Source organism: Oncorhynchus tshawytscha, linkage group LG09, assembly GCF_018296145.1.
Source record: "Oncorhynchus tshawytscha isolate Ot180627B linkage group LG09, Otsh_v2.0, whole genome shotgun sequence".
Classification (NCBI taxonomy): Eukaryota; Metazoa; Chordata; class Actinopteri; order Salmoniformes; family Salmonidae; genus Oncorhynchus; species Oncorhynchus tshawytscha.
Genome location: NC_056437.1, coordinates 17,753,954 through 17,778,490, shown reverse-complemented (window position 1 = coordinate 17,778,490; position 24,537 = coordinate 17,753,954). Strand labels below are relative to the sequence as shown.

General features: G+C 43.8%; 1 protein-coding gene across 3 annotated transcripts; it reads left to right on the top strand.

Annotated features, from left to right (window-relative positions):
* Positions 1-24,537, top strand: LOC112257484 (N-alpha-acetyltransferase 25, NatB auxiliary subunit). 3 transcript variants are annotated; one of them, XM_024431074.2, is made up of 23 exons: positions 1-103; positions 2,231-2,316; positions 2,551-2,689; positions 3,796-3,914; positions 8,202-8,276; positions 8,371-8,557; positions 8,689-8,800; positions 8,965-9,054; positions 12,351-12,523; positions 13,368-13,480; positions 13,596-13,803; positions 13,968-14,057; positions 14,250-14,430; positions 17,968-18,067; positions 18,181-18,332; positions 18,443-18,568; positions 18,642-18,885; positions 19,055-19,178; positions 19,361-19,426; positions 19,591-19,688; positions 23,041-23,154; positions 23,259-23,408; positions 23,533-24,537. In XM_024431074.2, the coding sequence occupies exons 1-23, from the start codon at positions 16-18 to the stop codon at positions 23,653-23,655; spliced, it is 2,958 nt and encodes a 985-aa protein (XP_024286842.1). In that variant the 5' UTR covers positions 1-15; the 3' UTR covers positions 23,656-24,537. The 3 variants fall into 3 exon arrangements, with proteins under 3 accessions (XP_024286842.1, XP_042182573.1, XP_024286843.1); XM_042326639.1 differs by having other exon boundaries at positions 2,468-2,689; XM_024431075.2 differs by lacking the exon at positions 23,041-23,154.

The window sequence follows — 24,537 nt, the reverse complement described above, 5'->3', positions numbered from 1 at the left end:
TTGACGCGACCGCGCATGCTCAGACATATACTGGTAACCTCCAACATGGCGGCTAGAGGCCATGTGCAAGACCCTAACGACCGGAGACTTAGACCCATTTACGGTAACAATTCGCAAGGAAACAGCACATTTGTGTCTGGTTAAATGTGTTGTCATTGTTTATCGACGTACCGGAGCAGTCATCTGATCAGTAGCTTGTGTCTGTCACTCGCTGGGCAGCACCAGGGGCCCCCCAAGTCCCATCCCCGGACTCAATTCGCCTGCAGCGCCGAATGACCGTGCACCTTGGCTTGAGTGGATGTCAGCACAATTCTGACAGCGCACAACTGCAGATATTTTGCCCACCGTTATTCAATGCACGATGAAACAGCTTTGCTTTGAACTACACCCTAAAATAGTTTCAGCGATTAGTCTCCCACTTGCTAAATTCAGGTCTCTTTGATTTGACAGCTAATTAACTAAGGCTTAGCTATGTTAGCATGTAGAAACAGTGATGGATCTGAGTCTTAACGTTATTACAAATAGTTTTGCATGCCACAGAAATATCAGCAACTATGTTTAAGCTAACCAGTTAGTTGGTCAGATACACCGGGGTGTATTACACACATTGGTCGGTTGCGTTTTACCGTCAGTTAACTCGGTAGCTAGCTAAGTTACCATTAGATGCTAATTTAGCTCTCTAGAACAGGATGCCATGGTTTGGCTATTAACGTTACAAGGCAGTAGTTGTGATGCTAACTAAATAGCTGGTTAGATGGGTTTTTATTAGCGGGTGTTGTTGATTTCGTGTCTCTGATGCTGATGCCAACGCTGTTAACTCATTTGTTATCTAGCTACAAAGTATGAAGGCTATAACTACAGATCAATGATCATGGTTAGCTAGCTGTCATGTGTCAGATGGGTTTAAGAGGATTAAGGTTGGCTAGCTTGATATGCATGGTTGTGTTGTAGCCTTTGATTTGGGCCATTCGATGACATTCTAGTGTCGTATTATATCATACAGATAGCTAGCTATATCCAGTTAGATTTATTTTCAAACTGCTCTAATTACATGCACCGTTGAGACTTCTGTTTGGTCTCTCAGCTTTCTCTCTGTTTCCCATTCCTCAAAAGCTCTGCTGAAGTCATGTGGAGTTGATTATCATCAGTTGACAGAGGCTGTCAGTGAGTGGACACTGGACACAATGAAAATATACCTGTTGTACAACAGAAAAATATTTCTGCTGTATGGGTGTAGATATATAAATTGATGCTGATCTAGAGACATTTGGTTTATGAAGAATGGGGAAACCCTGATGGCCAACACGAGACATAATGATGTTGGCCTGGCTGTCGTTTGGGCTGATGACATAGTGTAGCTGGAGAGCACTGTGTGTCTGTCTGGCAGGGTTCTTTTTGGCATCCAGCTGCCCTGAAGTCTAGACCCCAACTTGCCCTATGAAATGGACTGTGTGCTTGCTTGTCTTTGTGTGTGCTCTGTAAAAAAAGAAAGCTACATTTGCATGACAATGTGAATTACATATAAAAGGCTTAGGAAAAAAAGCTTATGGTATGCCCAGTTGACATTTCAGAGATCTGCTTGTTTTTGTGAGAAATCTTCAAAAACACAACAGGAATGTTTCATGAAATATAAAAAGGCGTATACTAAAACAAAGAAATACTACATGTCATGTCTCAAAATCAATATCTATCTTACCTGCTTATTCGAGAAGAATGATGACATGACGAGTTCAACGGGAAAGTGAGCCTGTCAGGTAGTCTTTATTCTCGCACAGCATCCAGCCTAGCTTACGCTATGCTGTGCAACTGTCCTTATTTTTTTTATCACTTTTCAATTTTGGTCATCCTACAAGGGTAAAAACTTAAATAATGTTAGAATAATGTTAGAAACATGAGGTTTGGACCATTGGTTGTTTTAGATGATTATTTACACAATTAACATATTATTTTACCCATTGGTTCAAAATATGCGTCTTTGATTGGACATTCCACATTTTAGAAACTACTTCCAGAGCCTGATAATGGCTTTGGTTAAATTATTTAAATCAGTGTGCAAGTTTATATGAAAATTTGGTTGCTGACAGGTCTTAGTACTCCATGAATGGTTTGTAGAGAAATACAAGGAATATCTCCCTTTCTCCTTGGGTGGGACTGGGCTGGGGTGGGTGTGTATGTGTTATAGTACTGTATGGAGTAGGTTAACTGATTCTGTAATTTCATCTCCCTTAAGACTACCTGGACAATGGCAACAACAAGATGGCGATCCAGCAGGCTGACAAACTGCTGAAGAAACACAAGGACCTGCACTGTGCCAAGGTGGGTGGGACTCTGGGCTGTATTTAGGGCCCAAGATGGAGCCCAGAGCTTTTCCTGGTCTGGTCAAAAACTGCTCGCTAGCAACTGTAAATGAAGTTGGGTTAATGACTGAAAGAGAGACAAGCACTTATATCCATACCTGACCCCCTAGGCCTTACCTAAAACCCTGCCCCTAACCTCTACCCCCTACGATGATGATGGTGGCATGTTACTCAGGCAGATCCCTCTCGCCAGGTGTTGAAAGCCATCGGTCTGCAGCGAACAGGAAAGCAGGATGAAGCATTTAGCCTGGCCCAGGAGGTGGCGACACTCGAACCCACCGACGATAACTCATTACAGGCTCTCACTATACTGTACAGAGAGATGCACCGCCGTGAGTACACACACACACATTTGTTGTACTATCCTTCTGGGGACCAAACAATTGATTCCCATTCAAAATCCTATTTTCCGTAACCCTAAACCTAACACTTACACTAACCCCTAAACCTAACACTAACCCCTGAGCCTAAAATAGGCTTTTTCCTTTAGGGGACCAGGAAAATGTCCCCAATTTTCCAGATTTTTCTTGTTTTACTATCCTTTTGAGTACTTTTGTTCTCCACAAAGGCAGTAAAACCAAACATGCACACATCCACACAACTCTCTGAATTATCTTTAAAGCGCCCCCATAGACTGTAAGATTTTAGCCGTCTTATGCTATGATTTCTCTGTCCCAAACAAAATGTCTACTTTGTTGGCAAATTGGTAGGTCGTAAACGACTGTCGGACGTCTTGGCTCGTTCAGTGTGACAGGGTCGGGGTCTGACGACTTTTAAAGTACCACTGTGTAAGTTCTGGCAGTGTCAGAATTGTTTCGCATTTATTGTATAGTGTGGCTGGTGTTATGAGCCGATCCTGGTGACTGACCAATAGGAACATGGCCGGCACTAAGTATGCACATTATTGTGAATAATCAGTTTAATACAATAGTTCGATTTAAACATTTACATGCTGTGCAAGAAGAATGATTTCCCTAATAATCTGAAATCAGGCTACCCAATGGGATTTTGATAAATGCACAAAATCACCAATCAAAGTAAGCGTTCTACCACAGCGACCATGCTATTTTGGGGAAGCCTATTTGACTCTAAGTTCGGACATGTACAGTTATATGAAAACTATGCACACTTTCATTTTTTCCCAAACTTGCGCATAAGCATAAAGAGTGGCTTGTTCTGCTGGTGCTGGCAGATGCGCAGATCAAATACAGCGCTGCAGTTGACACAGCCTACGTAGACTGACGTAGACTCTCAAGCCAATCGCGGAATTTGATGACAGAACTGAAGCAAATTGTGCAGTCTGGCCAGGTTATCAATATTTTCATTTGATTACATCGCACAGTGTAATGTGATGATTGTAAAAGACTGAAGCTGCCATACAGTCTGCAAAGGCCTTAGATGTTGTGATGTTGACTCTCCCCATCCCCTCTGTCTGTAGCTGAGTTGGTGACTAAGCTGTATGAAGCTGCGGTGAAGAAGGTTCCCCTCAGCGAGGAGTATCACTCTCACCTGTTCATGGCCTACGCCCGTGTTGGAGAGTACAAGAAGATGCAGCAGGTCAGAAAATGCAGACACACACACACACACAGTCTAGTGGTTAGAGCATTGGACTAGTAACCGAAAGGTTGCTGGATCTAATCCCTGAGCTGACAAGGTAAAAATCTGTAGTTCTGCCCCTGAGCAAGGCAATTAACCCACTGTTCCCCGGGCGCCGAAGACGTCGATTTAAGGAAGCCCCCCACACCTCTCTGATTCAGAGGGGTTGGGTTAAATGTGGAAGACACTTCAGTTGAAGGCATTCTGTTGTACAACTGACTAGATATCCCCCTTTCCCACACACACACACACACTTCCCCAGCTTTCCCAAAGCATTAAATACAACTGCTTTAACCTTTTCACACATAAGTTCCAAATATCTCTAACGGTTTCCCCAGTGTGAGGTTTTTTATGTGCACTCACTGTTGCAAAATGTGATTGTTACCCAACAAGACAGGCTGCCCTCAAACCAAGCCACACTGCCTGCCAATTATCTATGTTTCAACTTGTCAATTTATAATTATTTTCTAACTAGTTTTCTAACAGTTTGATTTGAAGTGTGTCCCGCTTCATTAATTCACATAAGCAGTAGCCCATTTCACTGTTGCAGATCATTTATATTTGAGGCTTTACTGAGTCGGACAAACTTCTCTCAACAAACTTCTCTCCTCAACGAGAGCCCAAGCACTTCCCCAGTGTTTCCCCAGATCCAGTATGAAGACATTCTGCATCTCTAGTCAGAACAGGATTGCAAACTTTTTCCCCCGGCACATTATCTGGCCGGCGCCCGCATTACCTTCATTGTAGTTTCCTTACAAATTAGACTTTGGACATGTGTGCGTTCCTACCAAAGTAAGGGCTTTATTTTCTGCATATTGTGTTGTCGTTTCTACTGTAGCATACCAAATGTACAGTGCCTTCAGGAAGTGTTCAGACCCCTTGACTTTTTCCACATTTTGTTAGGTTACAGCCTTGTTCAAAAATTCAATTGTTTTTTTCCCCCTCAATCTACACACAATACCCCATAATGACAAAGCAAAAAGCAGTGATTACAGCCTTGATTCTTCTTGGGTATGACGCTACAAGCTTGGCACACCTGTATTTTGGGAGTTTCTTCCATTCTTCTCTGCATATCCGCTCAAGCTCTGTCATTTTGGATGGGGAGCGTTACTGCACAGCTATTTTCAGGTCTCTCCAGAGATGTTCGGTCAGGTTTAAGTCCTGGCTGGGGCACTCAAGAACATTCAGAGACTTGTCCTGAAGCTACTCCTGCGTTGTCTTGGCTGTGTGCTTATGGTCGTTGTCTTTTTGGAAGGTGAACCTTCGCCCCAGTCTGAGAGAACCTGCTCCAGTGCTCTCAGGACTTCATCAAGGATCTCTGTACTTGGTTCTGTTCATCGTTGCCTTGATCCTGACTAGTCTCCCAGTTCCTGCCGCTGAAAAACATCCCCACAGCATGATTCTGCCACCACCATGCTTCACCGTAGGGATGGTGCCAGGTTTCTTCCAGATGGGACGCTTGGCATTCAGGGCAAAGAGTTCAATCTTGGTTTCTCAGACTAGAGAATCTTATTTATCATTGTCATAGTCCTTTAGGTGCTTTTTGGCAAACTCCAAGCGGGCTGTCATGCGCCTTTTACTAAGGTGTGGCGTCCGTCTGGCCACTCTACCATAAAGGCTTGATTGATGGAGTGTTGCAGAGATGGTTGTCCTTCTGGAAGGTTCTCCCATCTCCACAAAGGAACTCAGGAGCTCTGTCAGCGTGACCATCCGGTTCTTGGTCACGTCCTTGACCAAGGCCGTTCTCCCCCGATTGCTCAGTTTGGCTGGGCGGCCAGCTCTAGGAAGAGTCCTGCTGGTTCCAAACTTCTTCCGTTTAAGAATGATGGCCACTGTCTTCTTGAGGACCTTCAATGCTGCATAAATGTTCTGTGCCTCGACATAATCCTGTCTCGGGGCTCTACGGACAATTCCTTTGACCTCATGGCTTGGTTTTTGCTCTGACATGCACTGTCAACTGTGGGACCTTATATAGACAGGTGTGTGTCTTTCCAAATCATGTCCAGTCAATTGAATTTACCACAGGTGTGGACTTTAATCAAGTTGTAGAAACGTCAAGGATCATCAATGGAAACCGGATGCACCCGAGCTTAATTTCAAGTCTCATAGCAAAGGGTCTGAATACTTATCTAAATAAGGTATTTCTGTTTTACTTTTAATAAATTCGCTAAACTGCAAGCAGGTTGTCATGTGACTAGGCTCCCAGTGCTGTAATGCAAACCCCCCCCACCCCTCTTTTTACGCTGCTGCTACTCTGTTTATCATATCTGCTTAGTCACTAACTATACATTCATGTACATACTACCTCAATTGGGCCAACCAACCAGTGCTCCCGCACATTGGCTAACCGGGCTATCTGCATTGTGTCCCACCCACCACCCGCCAAATCCTCTCTTACGCTACTCCTACTCTCTGTTCATCATATATGCATAGTCACTAACTTCTTAGGGCTGCAATCCTGTCAACGGGATGATATGACAACAGCCAGTGAAAGTGCAAGACGCCAAATTCAAAACAACAGAAATCTCATAATTAAAATTCCTCAAACATACATACATGTATCTTATACCGTTTTAAAGGTAATCTTGTTGTTAATCCCACCACAGTGTCATATTTCAAATATTCTTTACAGCGAAAGCATCACAAACGATTGTTAGGTCACCACCAAGCCACAGAAAAACATCCATTTTTCCAGCCAAAGAGAGGAGTCACAAAAAGCACAAATAGAGATCAAATAAATCACTAACCTTTGATGATCTTCATCAGATGACACCCATAGGACTTCATGTTACACAATACATGTATGTTTTGTTTGATAGTTTATATTTATATAAAAAAAATCTGAGTGTACATTGGCACGTTACGTTCACTAGTTCCAAAAACATCCAGTGATTTTTGCATAGCCGCATCGATTCAACAGAAATACTCATCATAAATGTAGATGATAATACAAGTTATACACATGGAATTATAGATATACCTCTCCTTAATACAACCGCTGTGTCAGATTTCAGCAAAACTTTACGGAAAAAGCAAACCATGCAATAATCTGAGACGGCACTCAGAAAATTAATGAAATTAGCCGCCATGTTGGAGTCAACAGAAACCAGGAATTACATGATAAATATTCCCTTACCTTTGATCTTCATCAGAATGCACTCCCAGGAATCGCAGTTCCACAATAAATGCTTGATTTGTTCGATAATGCCTGTTATTTATGTCCAAGTAGCTACTTTTATTAGCGTTAGGTACACATATCCAAACGCTCGTGTTCGGACAAAAACTTGAAAAAGTTATATTACAGGTCGAAGAAACATTTCAAACTAAGTATAGAATCAATCATTAGGATGTTTTTATCATAAATCTTCAATAAAGTTCCAACCGCAAGTCGATACCATGTGGAATGCGCGTGACCAGGAAATGGCTCTCTGCCAGTAACCTGACTCATTCAGCTCTTATTCAGTCCCACAACACAGTAGAAGCCTCATTCAAGTTTTTAAAGATGGTTGACATCTAGTGGAAGCCTTAGGAAGTGCAACTTCATTCATATCCCAATCTGAATTCAATAGGGCCCGAGTTGAAAATCGATCAACCTCAGATTTCTCACTTCCTGTTTGGATTTCTTCTCAGGTTTTTGCCTGCCATATGAGTTCTGTTATACTCAGACATCATTCAAACAGTTTTAGGCACTTCAGAGTGGTTTCTAATAATATGCATATATTAGCAACTGAGACTGAGGAGCAGGCTGTTTACTCTGGGCACCTTTCATCCAAGCTACTCAATACTGCCCCTGCAGCCATAAGAAGTTGACCATATCTGCATGTATATACTACCTCAATCAGCCTGACTAACCGGTGTCTGTATGTAGCTTCGCTACTGTTATAGCCTCGCTACTGTATATAGCCTGTCTTTTTACTGTTTTATTTCTTAACTTACCTATTATGCACCTAATACCATTTTTGCACTATTGGTTAGAGCCTGTAAGTAAGCATTTCACTGTAAAGTCTACACCTGTTGTATTCGGCACACGTGACAAACTTTGATTTGAAATGTGGAAAAAGTCAAGTGGTCTGAATGCACTATTTGTGATGATACGCTGCAGGGACCAGTCAACAATGATTGCGAATATGTGATTGTACGTGTCAAAGGGTTTAAGTACCCCTAACTAGTGTCTTCAATATTCCCATGATGTCAACAAATAATAAGTCATGTGTTCTTTTGTATTGTTCTGTTTGTCTGGCTCGCTAGGCGGGGATGGCCTTGTATAAGACCGTTCCTAAGAACCCCTACTACTTCTGGTCTGTCATGAGTCTGGTCATGCAGGTAGGCATACACTCTCACTAAATATATAGCTTGATTGACTGTGTGAGTCTGTCTGTGTGACTGTGTGTGTTTACTTTCTGTGTGTGTGTTTCAGGCCATTTCTGCGCAGGATGAGAAGTTGGCCCAGACCATGTTCCTGCCTCTGGCTGAACGCATGGTGGAGAAGATGGTGAAGGAGGAGAAGATCGAGGCTGAGGCTGAGGTTCAACTGTACTTTATGATCCTGGAGCGGCTGGGGAAGTATGTGGAGGCTCTGGACATGGTCCGCGGTCCACTGGGAGGTAAGAATGGACAGAGATTCTGTGTGCGTGTGTGAGAGACTCAAGAGACAATTTGTACAGCTTCTGGGTTGTTCGCTGTGCGACTTGTTCATGTCTTTCTACTCACTCTGTGTATGTTTGCCGTCTCATAGAGAAGTTGACCAGTGAGTTGCAGAGCAGGGAGAATAAGTGTATGATGATGTACCAACGACTGCAGCTCTGGCCTGAATGCAATGCTCTGTCCTACAAGCTACTGCTCAAAAAGTGAGTACACACATTTATATCAAACTCACATTTATGCACACACTTCAGCATTGCTCTTACAAAGTTGGTCTTTATGTCTCTCCCCTCTCTCTTTCTCCCCCCCCTCTCTCCCCCTTTCTCTTGCTCTCTTTCCCCCTCTCTCCTCTTTCTCAATCTCTCTACAGTCCTGATGAATGGCAGTTCTATCTCTCCTACTTTGACTCTCTTTTCCATCTCATGGACAAGTCCTGGAGCCCACCTAATGAGGAAGAGCAGTGAGTACTATGTGTGTCAGGGTTTCGGTTAGGAAAATGTGGCGCCGGACAACGTGACCGGGAAGATTTCAATTTACCGGCCATTTGAGAAATTTACCGGACCCATTACGGCATCCACCCACTGTGCTCAAAATGACAGAAATCACATTTAGATTATGGTAATGCAACTTCACAGAACATTCAACTCCTGTAACGAAGCAGAAAATAAAATGTAATTTTCAAACATTTGCCAAAATGCAATTCACGGGAAAAGTCCATTCTAAACGGCACACCTGGTGAGAGTGGTTCTATATGTGACATTGTTGAAAATCTCCATTAGAAACTTAGAAAGAGGGGGAGATCTAAAGATGCAACAACTAGGATGGGTTGCTAATATGACTAGGATTGTGCCTTTGGCTTCTGGACAATGAAGGATAGTTGATATGAAAGCCAATGGAACAGGAGAGCAATGGCACATGAGGAAGTCTTTCATAGGAGGTGCGTCGAGTAGGCTAGGGAAGTAAATATGAATACATTTGGCAAAATTATATCATTACTCTTGTCTATACATAAATAAAATCATTCAAAATACTCCACCAGAAAGCATGACTTATCCACAGCAGAATCAACGATCATTAGATTTAAAAAAAAATATTTAAAAAATAGCTGTGGTTTCTTAGAAATCAAAAGCTTGTAGGCCTATGCCTATTTGCAAAGGCCACAATTTGGGCAGAATGCATGCCAATAAGGCCTAGCTGACTGTTGAGTTGCGGCTGTCAGTGAAAAGCATCTAAAATATGTGTATAGATTCTCTTGAGTATATCAACAAATGTTGAGACAAGGAGGTGTGGGGGATGTGGCTAAGATATAGGCGAGTCTCACCAGAATGGCTCAGATGTCTCCCGCCAATTTTTGCACATTCGTTGTTTTATTGTGTGAATTGTTTGCCCTTTTGATTGTTTTTATCAATTCCCATTACCGTAATTTCTGGACTATTAAGCGCACCTGAATATAAGCCGCACCCACTGAATAAAAAAAATATATGTATTTTGTACATAAATAAGCCGCACATGTCTATAAGCCGCAGGTGTCTACTGGTACATTGAAACAAATGAACTTTACCCAGCCTTTAAACAAAACACGGCTTGTAACAAAAATAAATAGGCCTTTAAACAAAACACGGCTTGTAACAAAACATTTAAAAATAGCAGTAAACAGTAGCCTACCAAGAAAGTCATTGGTCACTATCTTCCTCCACCTGTGCACTGAAACCACTGAAGTCATCTCCTTCGGTGTCGGAGTTGAATAGCCTCAGAATTGCTTCATCCGATGTTGGATCGCTGATCTCTTCAACACGCAGCGGTCCAGCCTTTCGAAACCCGTTGATGATAGTGGATTTTTTGACAATGCTCCACGCTGTCAGCAGCTCTATTTCCTTTTCCAACAGCCAGATCGATCGCCTTCAACTTGAAAGCTGCATCATATGCATTTGGAAAAATCCATACATTTGCCGTCACTGTATAAACCGCGAGGTTCAATGCGTGGGAAAAAAGTAGCGGCTTATAGTCAGGAAATTACGGGTACATATGTCACCCGTAGTAAACGTAATGGGGAATTTATAAAAAGAGTAGCTCAAGTCAAGACATTTAGAAAGGGATGCAGGCAGACTGAGAAATAAATGCAATTGAAAACCTGAATTGATCATTTTCGGTTTAATGCATTTGATTTTAGTTGACAATGGAAGTTAGGCCTACTGCTGCATTGGCCTATAGGCTATCAGTTCTTTAGCGGGCAATAGATCACAGTGTATCAATGTGTCCATATAGCAGAGGGTAGTGCTCTCGCCATAGTTGAATTTTGTATCATTTTAATTCAGATTTTCATGATTAACCACGTGCCAATGATTTTGAGAAACAAAAACATTATTATTGAAATCAAACTGTTCCACAAAAATGCGCAAATGAAAATCATAACTGGCACGCAGATCGGTAGAAATGGTACGAGGATAAATTGTAAGCTTCCCCAAACTTGAAATTTACGCGCCGCCTATGAAGTCTTAATAAAATAATTGCCTCCACGTTTCCATGGTGGGATTTGCCTATAGGCTACTTTGAAGCAAGGTAAGACATGCCTCGTAACATAAAGTTAGACATTCAGGTTTTAAACAATCAAGGAGGCCTATGTTTTCAAAATGCATAGGCCCTAATGCCTCCAGCTCACATTTTAAAGTGGTGACGCTGCGCTTGAATAAGGCGGTAATAAAGTTGTGAAATAAAAATAGCTGTTTTTAATTGTGCACATAAACAGTTAAAACGTGATTGCATTTAGAATTGTTATGCAATGAATGGGCTTATAAAAGCACATGCAGCAGCAACCAGCTGAGGAGCTGCAGGAGAAATCCTGTTCAAAATAGGCTCTGTGTGATAGTTGTGTTGGATAAATAAGATGGGCTAAGCGATGACTAACAAATACACATACACCAATTTAATTCCACTATTATATGAAAATGAACCTATATAGCGATAAGTATGACGATCAAATGTATTTCCATCGGCTGGTATTTCCGTCAATGAATTCAACCTTTATTTAACTAGACAAGTCAGTTAAGAACAAATTCTTGTTTACAATGACGGCCAACAGTGGGTTAACTGCCTTGTTCAGGGGCTTAACGACAGATTTTTACCTTGTCAGCTCAGGGATTCGATCCAGCAACCTTTCAGTTACTGGGCCAACGCTCTAACCACTAGGCTACATGCCTCTAACCACTAGGCTACATGCCTCTAACCACTAGGCTACATGCCTCTAACCACTAGGCTACATGCCTCTAACCACTAGGCTACATGCCTCTAACCACTAGGCTACATGCCTCTAACCACTAGGCTACATGCCTCTAACCACTAGGCTACATGCCTCTAACCACTAGGCTACATGCCTCTAACCACTAGGCTACATGCCTCTAACCACTAGGCTACATGCCTCTAACCACTAGGCTACATGCCTCTAACCACTAGGCTACATGCCTCTAACCACTAGGCTACATGCCTCTAACCACTAGGCTACATGCTACCCCAAAATATTAAAAACCTTTTTTTTTCTCTCAATCATTTTGGCCGGTAAAGTTATTTATCGGCCTTTCATGTTTTTTCGACTAAAAGCCGGCAAACAGAAACCCTGTTGTGTGAGTGATATATATATATAATAACTATTACAAGAGGCCATTGCTTGTTAGAGATTCTGCTCTTGGTGGAAGTTTTACCTCATAGAAGAGATGGGCTGATCAAACAAACTATCTTCTTTGCCTCCCCTTCTTTCTCTAGCTGTGTGGAGGGTCCAGTGCACACCACTGTGGCGGAGGCAGTGAAGTTTGTGGTGGACAGGATGGAGGAGGAGGACAAGAAGGATTCTCGTCCTCTCAGAGGTCCCTACATGGCCTGCCTGGAACTCATACACAGACTGAGACAGAGGGGCTGTCCTGATGAGGAAGAGCTAGGTACACACACACAAACACACACTAGTGCTGCTGTTATTTTTGGAACTCGGTTCAATTATTTGAATTGCATTTGTTTTTCTGTGAGCTCGATGCACAGTTTCTCTAGAGATCAGATCGAACTGTGCAATGTAGTAGGGATTTGTAGTTTCCAAAAGGCTAATATTCTACATAGTTTAGCGCAGAAAATGTGGTAATTGACTACAAGGACCATAATCCGTTGCGCGTCCGCCTACTTGTCCAATCTGTATGGAGCTTATTATACCTCAGTGGTGTGGAGCACACACGGAGACGGAGAGAACGCGAAATCAAGAGGGAAAGAGAGGGGCAGAAAGCAGTTGCTTTGGATCTTTTCTTTTCTACCTGAAAATACTGCACATGATCTAAGTGATTGATAGTTGGTATTCAGCAGTCAGAAATATGCTGATTTACTTTCGAAGAACTACTAAATAGTGATTTTGTCTGACAACATAGGCAGCAGCTCTATAGAGATGTGATGACTTGGAATTAAATAATAAAGTCATCAAATAAAACAAATGTAATGTACACAAACTGAAATATTTAATTAAAGTAAATTAATGATGGTTAATAAGGCATAAGCCGTAATGGGCAGTCACAACCATCATGGGACTTTTATTCAACTTAATAGTTGTATTTTGTGCTATACCATTTAACCCACATAATGCATTTGTCTAATAATGATGGTTGAAACCGATATTGAAAACCATGATGATTTTTTAAATTGATGAATCGAGACCGAACCAACCTCAAAGCACTAACGCACACCTTACAGTTTCCGTGGCTGTTGACAGTTTATTTGCGTTGTGTTTTTATTGGTTGTCTACAGGAGATCCGTTGGAGTTGATGCTTCAGTTCTTTGGGAAGTTTGGAGACAAACCCTGCTGTATTACAGACCTGAAGATATATTTACACCTACTTCCCCCTGAGCAACACACACAGGTACACACACACCTGCAGAACACCACCAGTAGTGGGAATCTATCACCAAGCCCCTGATGAGTTGGACAATTCTGCTCCTCTCCTTCCCTCTCCTATTCTTTCCTCCTCCCTGTAGTTTGAAAACCGTCTGGGGGAGTTGGTTCCGTTGGGGGAGGTGGGTGAGGATGGCTTTGGGTTTCCGGGGGATACGAAGGCGTTGCAGAGACACCTGTGTGTGTGTCAGCTGAGCCGGGTGCTGGGACTGCAACACACTCTGGACACAGAGGGCAAACTATGCCTCATCACAGAACTCAAAGCCCACTACCACTATGGACTACAGTTTGGTAAGGACGGACATTCTATCGGTCCCTATCTTTATCTATCCCTTTCCGTCTAGCCATCCAAAATGTGATGCATTTAGCTTAAAAAACAGCTGGAAGAGATGCAATGGCAATTTTGTGAAGAACCAGAAAATAGTTTCTGACAATAGTGTGTGTGTGTAAAACAGGGAAGTCGTGTCTGAAGACAGAGCTCCAGTTCTCTGATACGTACTGTCTCATGGTCGCTCACGTCTACATCGACCTCTGGACAGAAACTGGTGAGTCATCGTCTTAATTTCTCTCTTTCTCTCATCTACCTGCCTTTTCTCTCTGCCTCTCTCTTTGCCTCTCTCTGCCTCTTTCTCTCTGTCTCCCTGCCTTTCACTCTCTGCCTCTCTTTCCCTCTCTCGCTCTTGGTTTCTCTGTTTGTTAACATACTGTGTGTGTGTGTGTGTCTCTGTGCGTGTTAGGCGACGAGAACATGCTGTGGCAGTGTCTAGGAGTATTAGAGGAGGGTTTGTCCTACAGTCCCTCCAACGCTCAGTTCAAACTACTGCTGCTGCTTCTTTTCTGTCGCCTCGGAGCCTTCCAGCCCGTAGTGGACCTCTACTCCAGTCTGGATGCCAAGCACGTACAGCACGACACCATAGGGTGGGTCTCTAGTACACACACTCACAATTCTCTCAAATCCTTGTGAGCTAAAGTAGATTTCCATTCCAAATCCTATTTTCCTTAACTCCTTACAATAAAACGAACACCTAATTGTAAAGCCAACCCCTAAGCCCAATTCTAACCCTAAACCTAACCCCTGAGCCTAAAATAGTCTTTGTCCTCATGGGGGACCTGGGAAATGTCCCCACGAGGGAGGATTTTCCTTGTTTTACTATCCATGTGGGGACTTCCGGTACCCATTAGGATAGTAATACACACACCCCAGGGTTTCCGTTAACTGGTAATGGCCGGCTCTTGGCCCCCCCAAAAATGAACCATTCTATTTTTAAATAAAATAATAAAATCCCATTGAGAAATAATGCATTTTATCGTATATATTGATTTGAAAAGCCAAGCTGTTTTTAATTGTGCACACTGTTTAAGACGTGATTATATTTAGAGTTGTTGTGCAATGAATGTGCTGATAAAAGCGCATGTTTTACTCCAGCAGCAACCAGCTGGGGATCTGCAGGAGAAATCAGCTCCTCAGCTGGTTGCTGCTGGAGTAAAACGCGCTTTAAAAAGCCCAATAATTGCGCAACAATTATAAAAGCAATTGCATGTTAAAAAAACAATGGCTGCGATTTCAAAAAAGCTCCTTTTTTCTCAACTGGTAATTGAAGCGCGCTTCCAATTCTCCATACAAGTGCATAGGCAACTAGGCAGGCGTCAGCGCATCACACACCACTTTGCAATGAGCTGGAGGCAGTATGCATTTTGAAAACGTATACTTAATTTTTTGAAACCTGAACCTCTTACTACATATTATGAGTAAAAATGGGCCCAAATCCCCATCATTTGCATGAAGAAAAGACGGAGAAAAGAGGGACGGAGGTCGGGCTGCTCAATACGGAAGTGGTCAGATGATGCGGATGCTAAGCTACAGGACTGTTTTACTAGCATAGACTGGAATATGTTCCGGGATTTATACAATGGCATTGAGGAGTATACCACCTGTCACAGGCTTCATCAATAAGTGCATTGATGACGTCGTCCCCACAGTGACCATACGTACATATCCCAACCGGAAGCCATGGATTACAGGCAACATCTGCATCGAGCTAAAGGCTAGAACTGCCGCTTTCAAGGAGCGGGACACTAATCCGGACACTTATAAGAAATCCTGCTATGCCCTCAGACAAACCATTAAACAAGCAAAGCATCAATACAGGATTAAGATTAAATCCTACTACACCGGCTCTGACGCTCGTCGGATGTGGCAGGCCTTAAACTATTATGGACTGCAAAGGGAAGCGCAGCCGTGAGCTGCCCAGTGACACAAGCCTACAAGATGAGCTAAATGCCTTTTTATGTTTGCTTGGAGCAATCAACACAGAAGCATGCATGAGAGCACCAGCTGTTCTGGACGTTCTGATCTGTTGCATCAGACTCATTGCTTTAAAAACATTTTTTTAATGTAGCCTAGGCCTACAGGTTGTATGAATTTCATGTCTATCTTCCCACAACTGTCCCAGAGTCTGTTTGGAATAGGCTATTTCTTTCTCGCACAGAATGACAAGCTGGCCAATAGAATAGGTCAACTTTTCTACTATGGGGGATAGTAGATTGACTTAGACTAGTGATTTTGCTGTTTGTCTCACACATTGTTGGCTGAGGAAAAGTACACATGGGCAGTTCTAACATAGGTGACACTTGGGTTTCAAGTTTGGGAAAGCTAAGTTTCTCCATAAAAATGCACCTTTTATAATAAAGCATTCCATGCATTCTCACATTTGCAAACGTATGTAAGATAGCCTCCTATTCCTAATGTGTTGATTAGATTGGATAGTCATAATAATATAACTCGATCACTGTTTGCAAAAAAGACTGTTCAATGCAGCGAGTAGTGACTTTGAGAAGGCCTAGGCTATATCAGAGCCTATATTTCTTCTCAGGAAAATTTTGGATTTTTATGAACAAATTTCAAGCAATTCTACTATACTTTATATGACTGGAGACCTTTATTAACCTTTATTTAACTAGGCAAGTCAGTTAAGAACAAATTCTTGTTTTCAGTGGGTTAACTGCCTGTTCAGGGGCAGAACGACAGACCTTGTCAGCTCGGGGGTTTGTACCTTGTCAGTGCGGGGGTTTGAACTTGCAACCTTCCGGTTACTAGTCCAAAGCTCTAACCGCTAGGCTACCTTGCCGCCCCACATAAATGACATGGTGACACTGACTAGCAGATCAATAACAACATTGTCTGATCCATATATTAGGCCAACTAAAAGGGGAGAGACAAATACAATATGATGTCCATCTAAGCTGGAGGAGAAAATTATTGTCCAGAAACGAACAAAGGTGGCACTGACACAGACGGTGAATATGCACACTCACCGGGGATATGGCCAATGTTCTTCGCTGGTGCCAATAAGATCGCTCAATTAAGTTGAGACTTTTGATAATTAAGACAGATTGGTTTCTTTTCATTGTCTTCTCTTTACTTACTTACTTTATTGTCCCCATGGGGAAATGTTGTTGCAGTATAATGTACACGTTTAAAGTGGCCTTTAAATACAAAATTGACAATACAACTTTCATAAGTTACATACCAATAAAACATTGAAAATTTAAAAAAAGACTAGCCTGCTGGCCTTACTGAGTCGATAGGAACATTGGCCTGATCTATTTAGGAGGGATATCACACCTGGAACAAATTATTGTCTCGTTCTGTTTTTCCTGCTGAGGGGTGCCCTATACCTGCGCCCAGAGGGGAGTAGTTCAAAGTCTGGCTACAGGGGGTGGCTTGGGTCTAAAATGATTTTGTGAGCCTTGCGGAGGGCCCTGACCTTAAAGATCTCATCTAGGCCTGTCTGTGACTCCAAGTACCTTGCTTGCTGTGGTGATAATTCTTCTCAGCATATTTCTCTGGCTGACAGTGGCATTTACAGAAATAGTCATTTGTTTTCCAAACAGTTTTTTGGCGATTTGTACTTTTAAATATTGCGATATGCCTGGCTCGGGGTCTAAATGCTTTTCACTGACGATCGCATCTCAACAATCATCTATTTGGTATTTGCCGCGTGCTCTGCCCAAATTGCGGGCCCTTCTGACTGTAGGCTGTGATTTCTAAAACAATCCACAGCTAATGATCCTCTTTGGCCAAATCATGCTTTCTGGTGTAGTAGCCACATTTCTGATGATTTTCTTTCTTTCTGTATAGACACGAATAAGTTAATTAGACTATATAATGTTGGCAGTATAATTCAACGCACTTCCTATGTATTCTAACATATTCCAATTCCTCATCGGAATTCATTAAGAATGACTCACTCCGTTGCATCCGAGATGCATGTTACCATGAACTAAATGGTATTTCTGTCATTCTGAGAACTGGGTGGACGCCGTAATCTGGTTCCGCAACCATTTTTGGTCCAGTAAATTAAAATGCTCTGACAGAAACGCTGACACACACACACACACATTAAGATGACCATAACCGATGCACTAATCCTTATATTCTCTCCTCTCTCCTAGGTATCTGTTAACTCGTTATGCAGGGTCATTGGGGCAGTTTGCTGCAGCCTCCCAGTCCTATAACTTCTCCCTCAGGTTTTTCCACTCCAACCAGAAAGATGTGAGTCCCTGTCTCATCTAAGTATGTCCTAAATATGTCCTAAATATGTCATATATTCTGATGAGTTGTATTTTCTCACCTCTCCTTGTTTCCTCTTTTCTGTCCTCCACCAGACCTCAGAGTACATAATCCAGGCCTATAAGTATGGAGCGTTTGAGAAAATCCCAGAATTCATAGCATTTAGAACCCGGCTCAACCAATCTCTGCACTTCGCTCAGGTCCGCACCGAGAGGATGTTACTGGACTTGTACACCGAGGCTGACATGTGAGACACACACACACACACACACACACACACACACACACACACACACACACACACACACACACACACACACACACACCTACCTATAACACATTCCTGTGTTGCTCTAGCACATCAAGTCTGGAGGAGAGTGTGAAGGCGATGGGTCTGTGTCCTGAGGAGGATGACATTCCCTGGGACAACATGAGGGACAACAGAGACCTGACGGTCCTCTTCAGCTGGGACCCCAAGGACCGGTACACACACACTTGTCACAAGTTCACAACATATTTACCCATGCCAGTCTGTAAAAATGTGTGTGTATTCCAGGGAGCTGACTGAGGAGCATCGTCGTCTGTCTCTAGAGGAGGAGTCGGTCTGGTTAAAGGTTCGCTCTCTCACGCTCCGCCTCCTCGCCTCATTGGCTCTGCTCGGACACGCCCCCTCAAAACGGAACTCTGATAAGACCAATGAGAATGGTGTATCGGCCAAAAGCTCCACCCTCCAGACTCTCCTCTCCCAGCTAGACCTGACACTACAGACCGCAGCCCAGATCACAGAGAAACAGACACAGGTACACACGCTTCACTAATAACTGTGTAATGTAATATGGTAGTTGGTTTATCTAAAGCAACTTACATCAGTGAGTGCATACTGGATGGCCCCAGCATGAACAGAACCCACCACCATGCTCTTACCAACTGAGCCACACAAGACCCCTAACTGTTGTTGTGTTGTTCTAGTACCCGTTCCTGGGCCCTCCCTCCTCCCGCCTGGCCTCTGCTCTGTCTAGTGGCAGCTGTCACTGTCAGGCCTCTGCTCTGCAACTATCACTGACTCTTCAGGAACTAGAGACCACTGGACTGGGTAAGATGAGTGATGTAGACTTCTGTACCACTGGCCTCCAACCGTCTGTCCATCTACAGAAGCAGCAGGACTGGGGAGGAGAGCGATGGAGGAAGAGAGGGATGTGGGGTGGGGAAGTGGGAGGAGTCTAGAGAGGGGAAGGGGAGAAATTATGTCATGTTCTTTATAATTTCTCTTTCCAGACGACTCGTCAGAACTCCAAACCCAGATCTGTAACTCCTTCAAATCATTAATAGTACAACTCCAAGGTAAGACATCAGAGCACTTTAAAGATTACAACAGGTCCATGGTAATAATGACTGTGTAGTCAGCCACAGGAGATGTCATGGCTTCGGGTTGCTAGTCGAGGTATCACTGGTGTAGTAGTTCCTTCTTATTCCCCCATGCTGATCTGTGCCCCTCCTCCCTCCAGAGCTGTTATCCAGATGTAAAGGAGATGTGTTGGAGATGAAAGACAGCAGATTGATGACCCAGCCCTCCCTGTTAGAAACACTGGTCTTCTTCGTCGAGGTCAGTGTAGTCGCTCTAAATATATATCACTAAAACATTGCTCAAATGGAAATGTAATAATAAGAAATACTGCAGATGCACAGCAACTGTGATGTCTCCTGGTTAGACTGTGTGTGTGTGTGTGTGTGTGTGTAATACATGGTGATGTCTCCTGGTTAGACTGTGTGTGTGTAATACATGGTGATGTCTCCTGGTTAGACTGTGTGTGTGTAATACATGGTGGTGTCTCCTGGTCAGACTGTGTGTGTGTAATACATGGTGGTGTCTCCTGGTCAGACTGTGTGTGTGTAATACATGGTGGTGTCTCCTGGTCAGACTGTGTGTGTGTAATACATGGTGGTGTCTCCTGGTCAGACTGTGTGTGTGTAATACATGGTGATGTCTCCTGGTCAGACTGTGTGTGTGTAATACATGGTGGTGTCTCCTGGTCAGACTGTGTGTGTGTGTGTAATACATGGTGGTGTCTCCTGGTCAGACTGTGTGTGTGTAATACATGGTGGTGTCTCCTGGTCAGACTGTGTGTGTGTGTGTGTGTGTGTAATACATGGTGGTGTCTCCTGGTCAGACTGTGTGTGTGTAATACATGGTGATGTCTCCTGGTCAGACTGTGTGTGTGTAATACATGGTGATGTCTCCTGGTCAGACTGTGTGTGTGTAATACATGGTGATGTCTCCTGGTTAGACTGTGTGTGTGTGTGTGTAATACATGGTGATGTCTCCTGGTTAGACTGTGTGTGTGTAATACATGGTGATGTCTCCTGGTTAGACTGTGTGTGTGTGTGTGTAATACATGGTGATGTCTCCTGGTTAGACTGTGTGTGTGTGTGTGTGTAATACATGGTGATGTCTCCTGGTCAGACTGTGTGTGTGTAATACATGGTGATGTCTCCTGGTCAGACATGGTGGTGTCTCCTGGTCAGTGTGTGTGTGTGTGTGTGTGTGTGTGTGTGTGTGTGTGTGTAATACATGGTGATGTCTCCTGGTCAGACTGTGTGTGTGTAATACATGGTGATGTCTCCTGGTCAGACTGTGTGTGTGTGTGTGTGTAATACATGGTGATGTCTCCTGGTCAGACTGTGTGTGTGTGTGTGTGTAATACATGGTGATGTCTCCTGGTCAGACTGTGTGTGTGTGTGTAATACATGGTGATGTCTCCTGGTCAGACTGTGTGTGTGTGTGTGTGTAATACATGGTGGTGTCTCCTGGTCAGACTGTGTGTGTGTGTGTGTGTGTGTAATACATGGTGATGTCTCCTGGTTAGACTGTGTGTGTGTGTAATACATGGTGATGTCTCCTGGTCAGACTGTGTGTGTAATACATGGTGATGTCTCCTGGTCAGACTGTGTGTGTGTGTGTGTGTGTATAATACATGGTGATGTCTCCTGGTCAGACTGTGTGTGTGTGTGTAATACATGGTGATGTCTCCTGGTCAGACTGTGTGTGTGTGATACATGGTGATGTCTCCTGGTCAGACTGTGTGTGTGTGATACATGGTGATGTCTCCTGGTCAGACTGTGTGTGTGTAATACATGGTGATGTCTCCTGGTCAGACTGTGTGTGTGTAATACAAGGTGATGTCTCCTGGTCAGACTGTGTGTGTGTAATACATGGTGATGTCTCCTGGTCAGACTGTGTGTGTGTAATACATGGTGATGTCTCCTGGTCAGACTGTGTGTGTGTGTGTAATTCATGGTGGTGTCTCCTGGTCAGACTGTGTGTGTGTGTGTGTGTGTGTAATACATGGTGATGTCTCCTGGTCAGACTGTGTGTGTGTGTGTGTAATACATGGTGATGTCTCCTGGTCAGACTGTGTGTGTGTGTGTAATACATGGTGATGTCTCCTGGTCAGACTGTGTGTGTGTAATACATGGTGATGTCTCCTGGTCAGACTGTGTGTGTGTAATACATGGTGGTGTCTCCTGGTCAGACTGTGTGTGTAATACATGGTGATGTCTCCTGGTCAGACTGTGTGTGTGTGTAATACATGGTGGTGTCTCCTGGTCAGACTGTGTGTGTGTGTGTGTGTGTGTGTGTGTGTGTAATACATGGTGGTGTCTCCTGGTCAGACTGTGTGTGTGTAATACATGGTGATGTCTCCTGGTCAGACTGTGTGTGGTGTGTGTGTGTGTGTGTGTAATACATGGTGATGTCTCCTGGTCAGACTGTGTGTGTGTGTGTGTGTGTAATACATGGTGATGTCTTCTGGTCAGACTGTGTGTGTGTGTAATACATGGTGATGTCTTCTGGTCAGACTGTGTGTGTGTGTAATACATGGTGATGTCTCCTGGTCAGACTGTGTGTGTGTGTGTGTAATACATGGTGATGTCTCCTGGTCAGACTGTGTGTGTGTGTAATACATGGTGATGTCTCCTGGTCAGACTGTGTGTGTGTGTGTGTGTGTGTGTAATACATGGTGGTGTCTCCTGGTCAGACTGTGTGTGTGTGTGTGTGTAATACATGGTGGTGTCTCCTGGTCAGACTGTGTGTGTGTAATACATGGTGATGTATCCTGGTCAGACTGTGTGTGTGTGTGTGTAATACATGGTGGTGTCTCCTGGTCAGACACATGGTGATGTCTCCTGGTCAGACTGTGTGTGTGTGTGTGTAATACATGGTGGTGTCTCCTGGTCAGACTGTGTGTGTGTGTGTGTAATACATGGTGGTGTCTCCTGGTCAGACTGTGTGTGTGTGTGTGTGTGTAATACATGGTGGTGTCTCCTGGTCAGATGGTGATGTCTCCTGGTCAGACTGTGTGTGTGTAATACATGGTGGTGTCTCCTGGTCAGACTGTGTGTGTGTGTGTAATACATGGTGATGTCTCCTGGTCAGACTGTGTGTGTGTGTGTGTGTGTGTAATACATGGTGATGTCTCCTGGTCAGACTGTGTGTGTGTGTGATACATGGTGATGTATCCTGGTCAGACTGTGTGTGTGTGTGTGTGTAATACATGGTGGTGTCTCCTGGTCAGACTGTCAGACTGTGTGTGTGTGTGTAATACATGGTGATGTCTCCTGGTCAGACTGTGTGTGTGTGTGTGTGTGTAATACATGGTGATGTCTTCTGGTCAGACTGTGTGTGTGTGTAATACATGGTGATGTCTCCTGGTCAGACTGTGTGTGTGTGTGTGTGTGTGTGTGTAATACATGGTGGTGTCTCCTGGTCAGACTGTGTGTGTGTGTGTGTAATACATGGTGATGTCTCCTGGTCAGACTGTGTGTGTGTGTGTGTGTGTAATACATGGTGGTGTCTCCTGGTCAGACTGTGTGTGTGTGTGTGTGTAATACATGGTGGTGTCTCCTGGTCAGACTGTGTGTGTGTGTGTGTGTAATACATGGTGATGTCTCCTGGTCAGACTGTGTGTGTGGTGCTGTGGGTGGCCAGTTACTCTGCCAGCGTCCTGCGACCGCTCAAGTCCAGCCTACAGAAGAAGAAGAAGAAGAAGACAAAGGACAGCAGCACAGCCATGGTACACACTCACTACCGTCTCATCCTCCCCTTGTCCGCGTACAACCCTTCTGACACCATCCCTTTCGCCAAATAACTCTCTGCCCCCTTCCTCTGTCCCTATAGCCAGTGGTGCTGAGTGGCTTCCAGGAGTGGACTGGCAGCCTACAGGGCATTGTGACTCAGGCTCTGGATCACGTGAAGGGGCAGGAGGCCAGCCTGACAGCCCTCAAACTAGCAGCACTCACCTTGGGGGTGGGACACGCACAGACACAGGTTGGTAGGTCTGGGTGGGTAGCTGTGTGTATGATTACTGATGTGTTTCTTTAATTCAAAGCATGGTTCTTACTTTCCCCCCCTTGCCTTACATCTTTGTCTGTCTCTACCCTCTCTCTCCCAGGAGGAGTGTGGATTCACCAGAGCAGCCATGGACAAGGTTCAGACGAGTTATCTTGGCTCGCTGCAGGAGCTGGGAGATCTACTGAGGAAGAGAGCTGATTCGCTGAAGAGCCTCAAGTTCTGACCAGCAATCACCATCACCCTTCAATCAATATTGTCATACCTAATTATCACTATTATACTGGATCACCTCATCTAACTGCCCCCCCTGCTCCTCTCAAAGGAGGTGTTGCCTGCTACCAACAGTCTTTCACTTTATCGCCTTCCCTACATCTCCTTCACCCTGGGTGTCACTTTATATAACACAGGACTCCCACCATCACTGCTCTCTCTCAGCAAGGAACCACAGATATTTCCGGTTTATTATATGTGATAATGTCAGAGAAGCTCCTCAAACATACTAAATAAGCAATTTTAGATCTACTCTAATAAATTATTGTACATAGTCTACAGATCAACTACCACAGCAACAACTCCTTGACTTAACGTGAATGAAATAAGAACTAAGCAACATAGTTGTTTTTTCCTGGCCTCTGTTGCTTCCATGGTGACAGATGAGAAGATCTGCTCCTGTTTTTCATGTTGGACTCCTCACTTCCCGAGCCTGACCTGGCAGCCCACTGTTGTCAGTGACACTCTTCTGCTCATAAGAACAAATGGGGCAGAGATGGTGCTTAGCTTACTGTATGAAAACGAGGACAGCTGAACAAAGAAGGTTCTTGGCGTATTGTACAAGCAAGGAAAGCTGAACGCGGCCCCAACTCTGAAAAGCTTCTGAATTTTTGGTTTCAGAAGTGCACAACTCCAGTGCTGATTTTAGGCTTTGACTTTTAGCCAGCAACCTGGGAAACGAGTTGTCTGCACTCCTCTCCGGGCAACCAGTGACTTAATAGGTCAGTTTAGAGCAGATGAGTATACTACAAGGTAGGATCAAAGAGTTAGCCAGCTAACCTGCCTAAATATATATATTTTTTTAAAGATGAGCTTAGTCTAATAGCTAAACATC

Bases quoted from the DNA above. Each gene is read 5' to 3' on its own strand.
- LOC112257484 (XM_024431074.2), top strand. From the start codon at position 16: ATGCTCAGACATATACTGGTAACCTCCAACATGGCGGCTAGAGGCCAT. The intron at 3,915-8,201 runs GTCAGAAAATGC...CTGGCTCGCTAG, and splicing joins AGTACAAGAAGATGCAGCAG to GCGGGGATGGCCTTGTATAA. The intron at 8,558-8,688 runs GTAAGAATGGAC...GCCGTCTCATAG, and splicing joins GGTCCGCGGTCCACTGGGAG to AGAAGTTGACCAGTGAGTTG.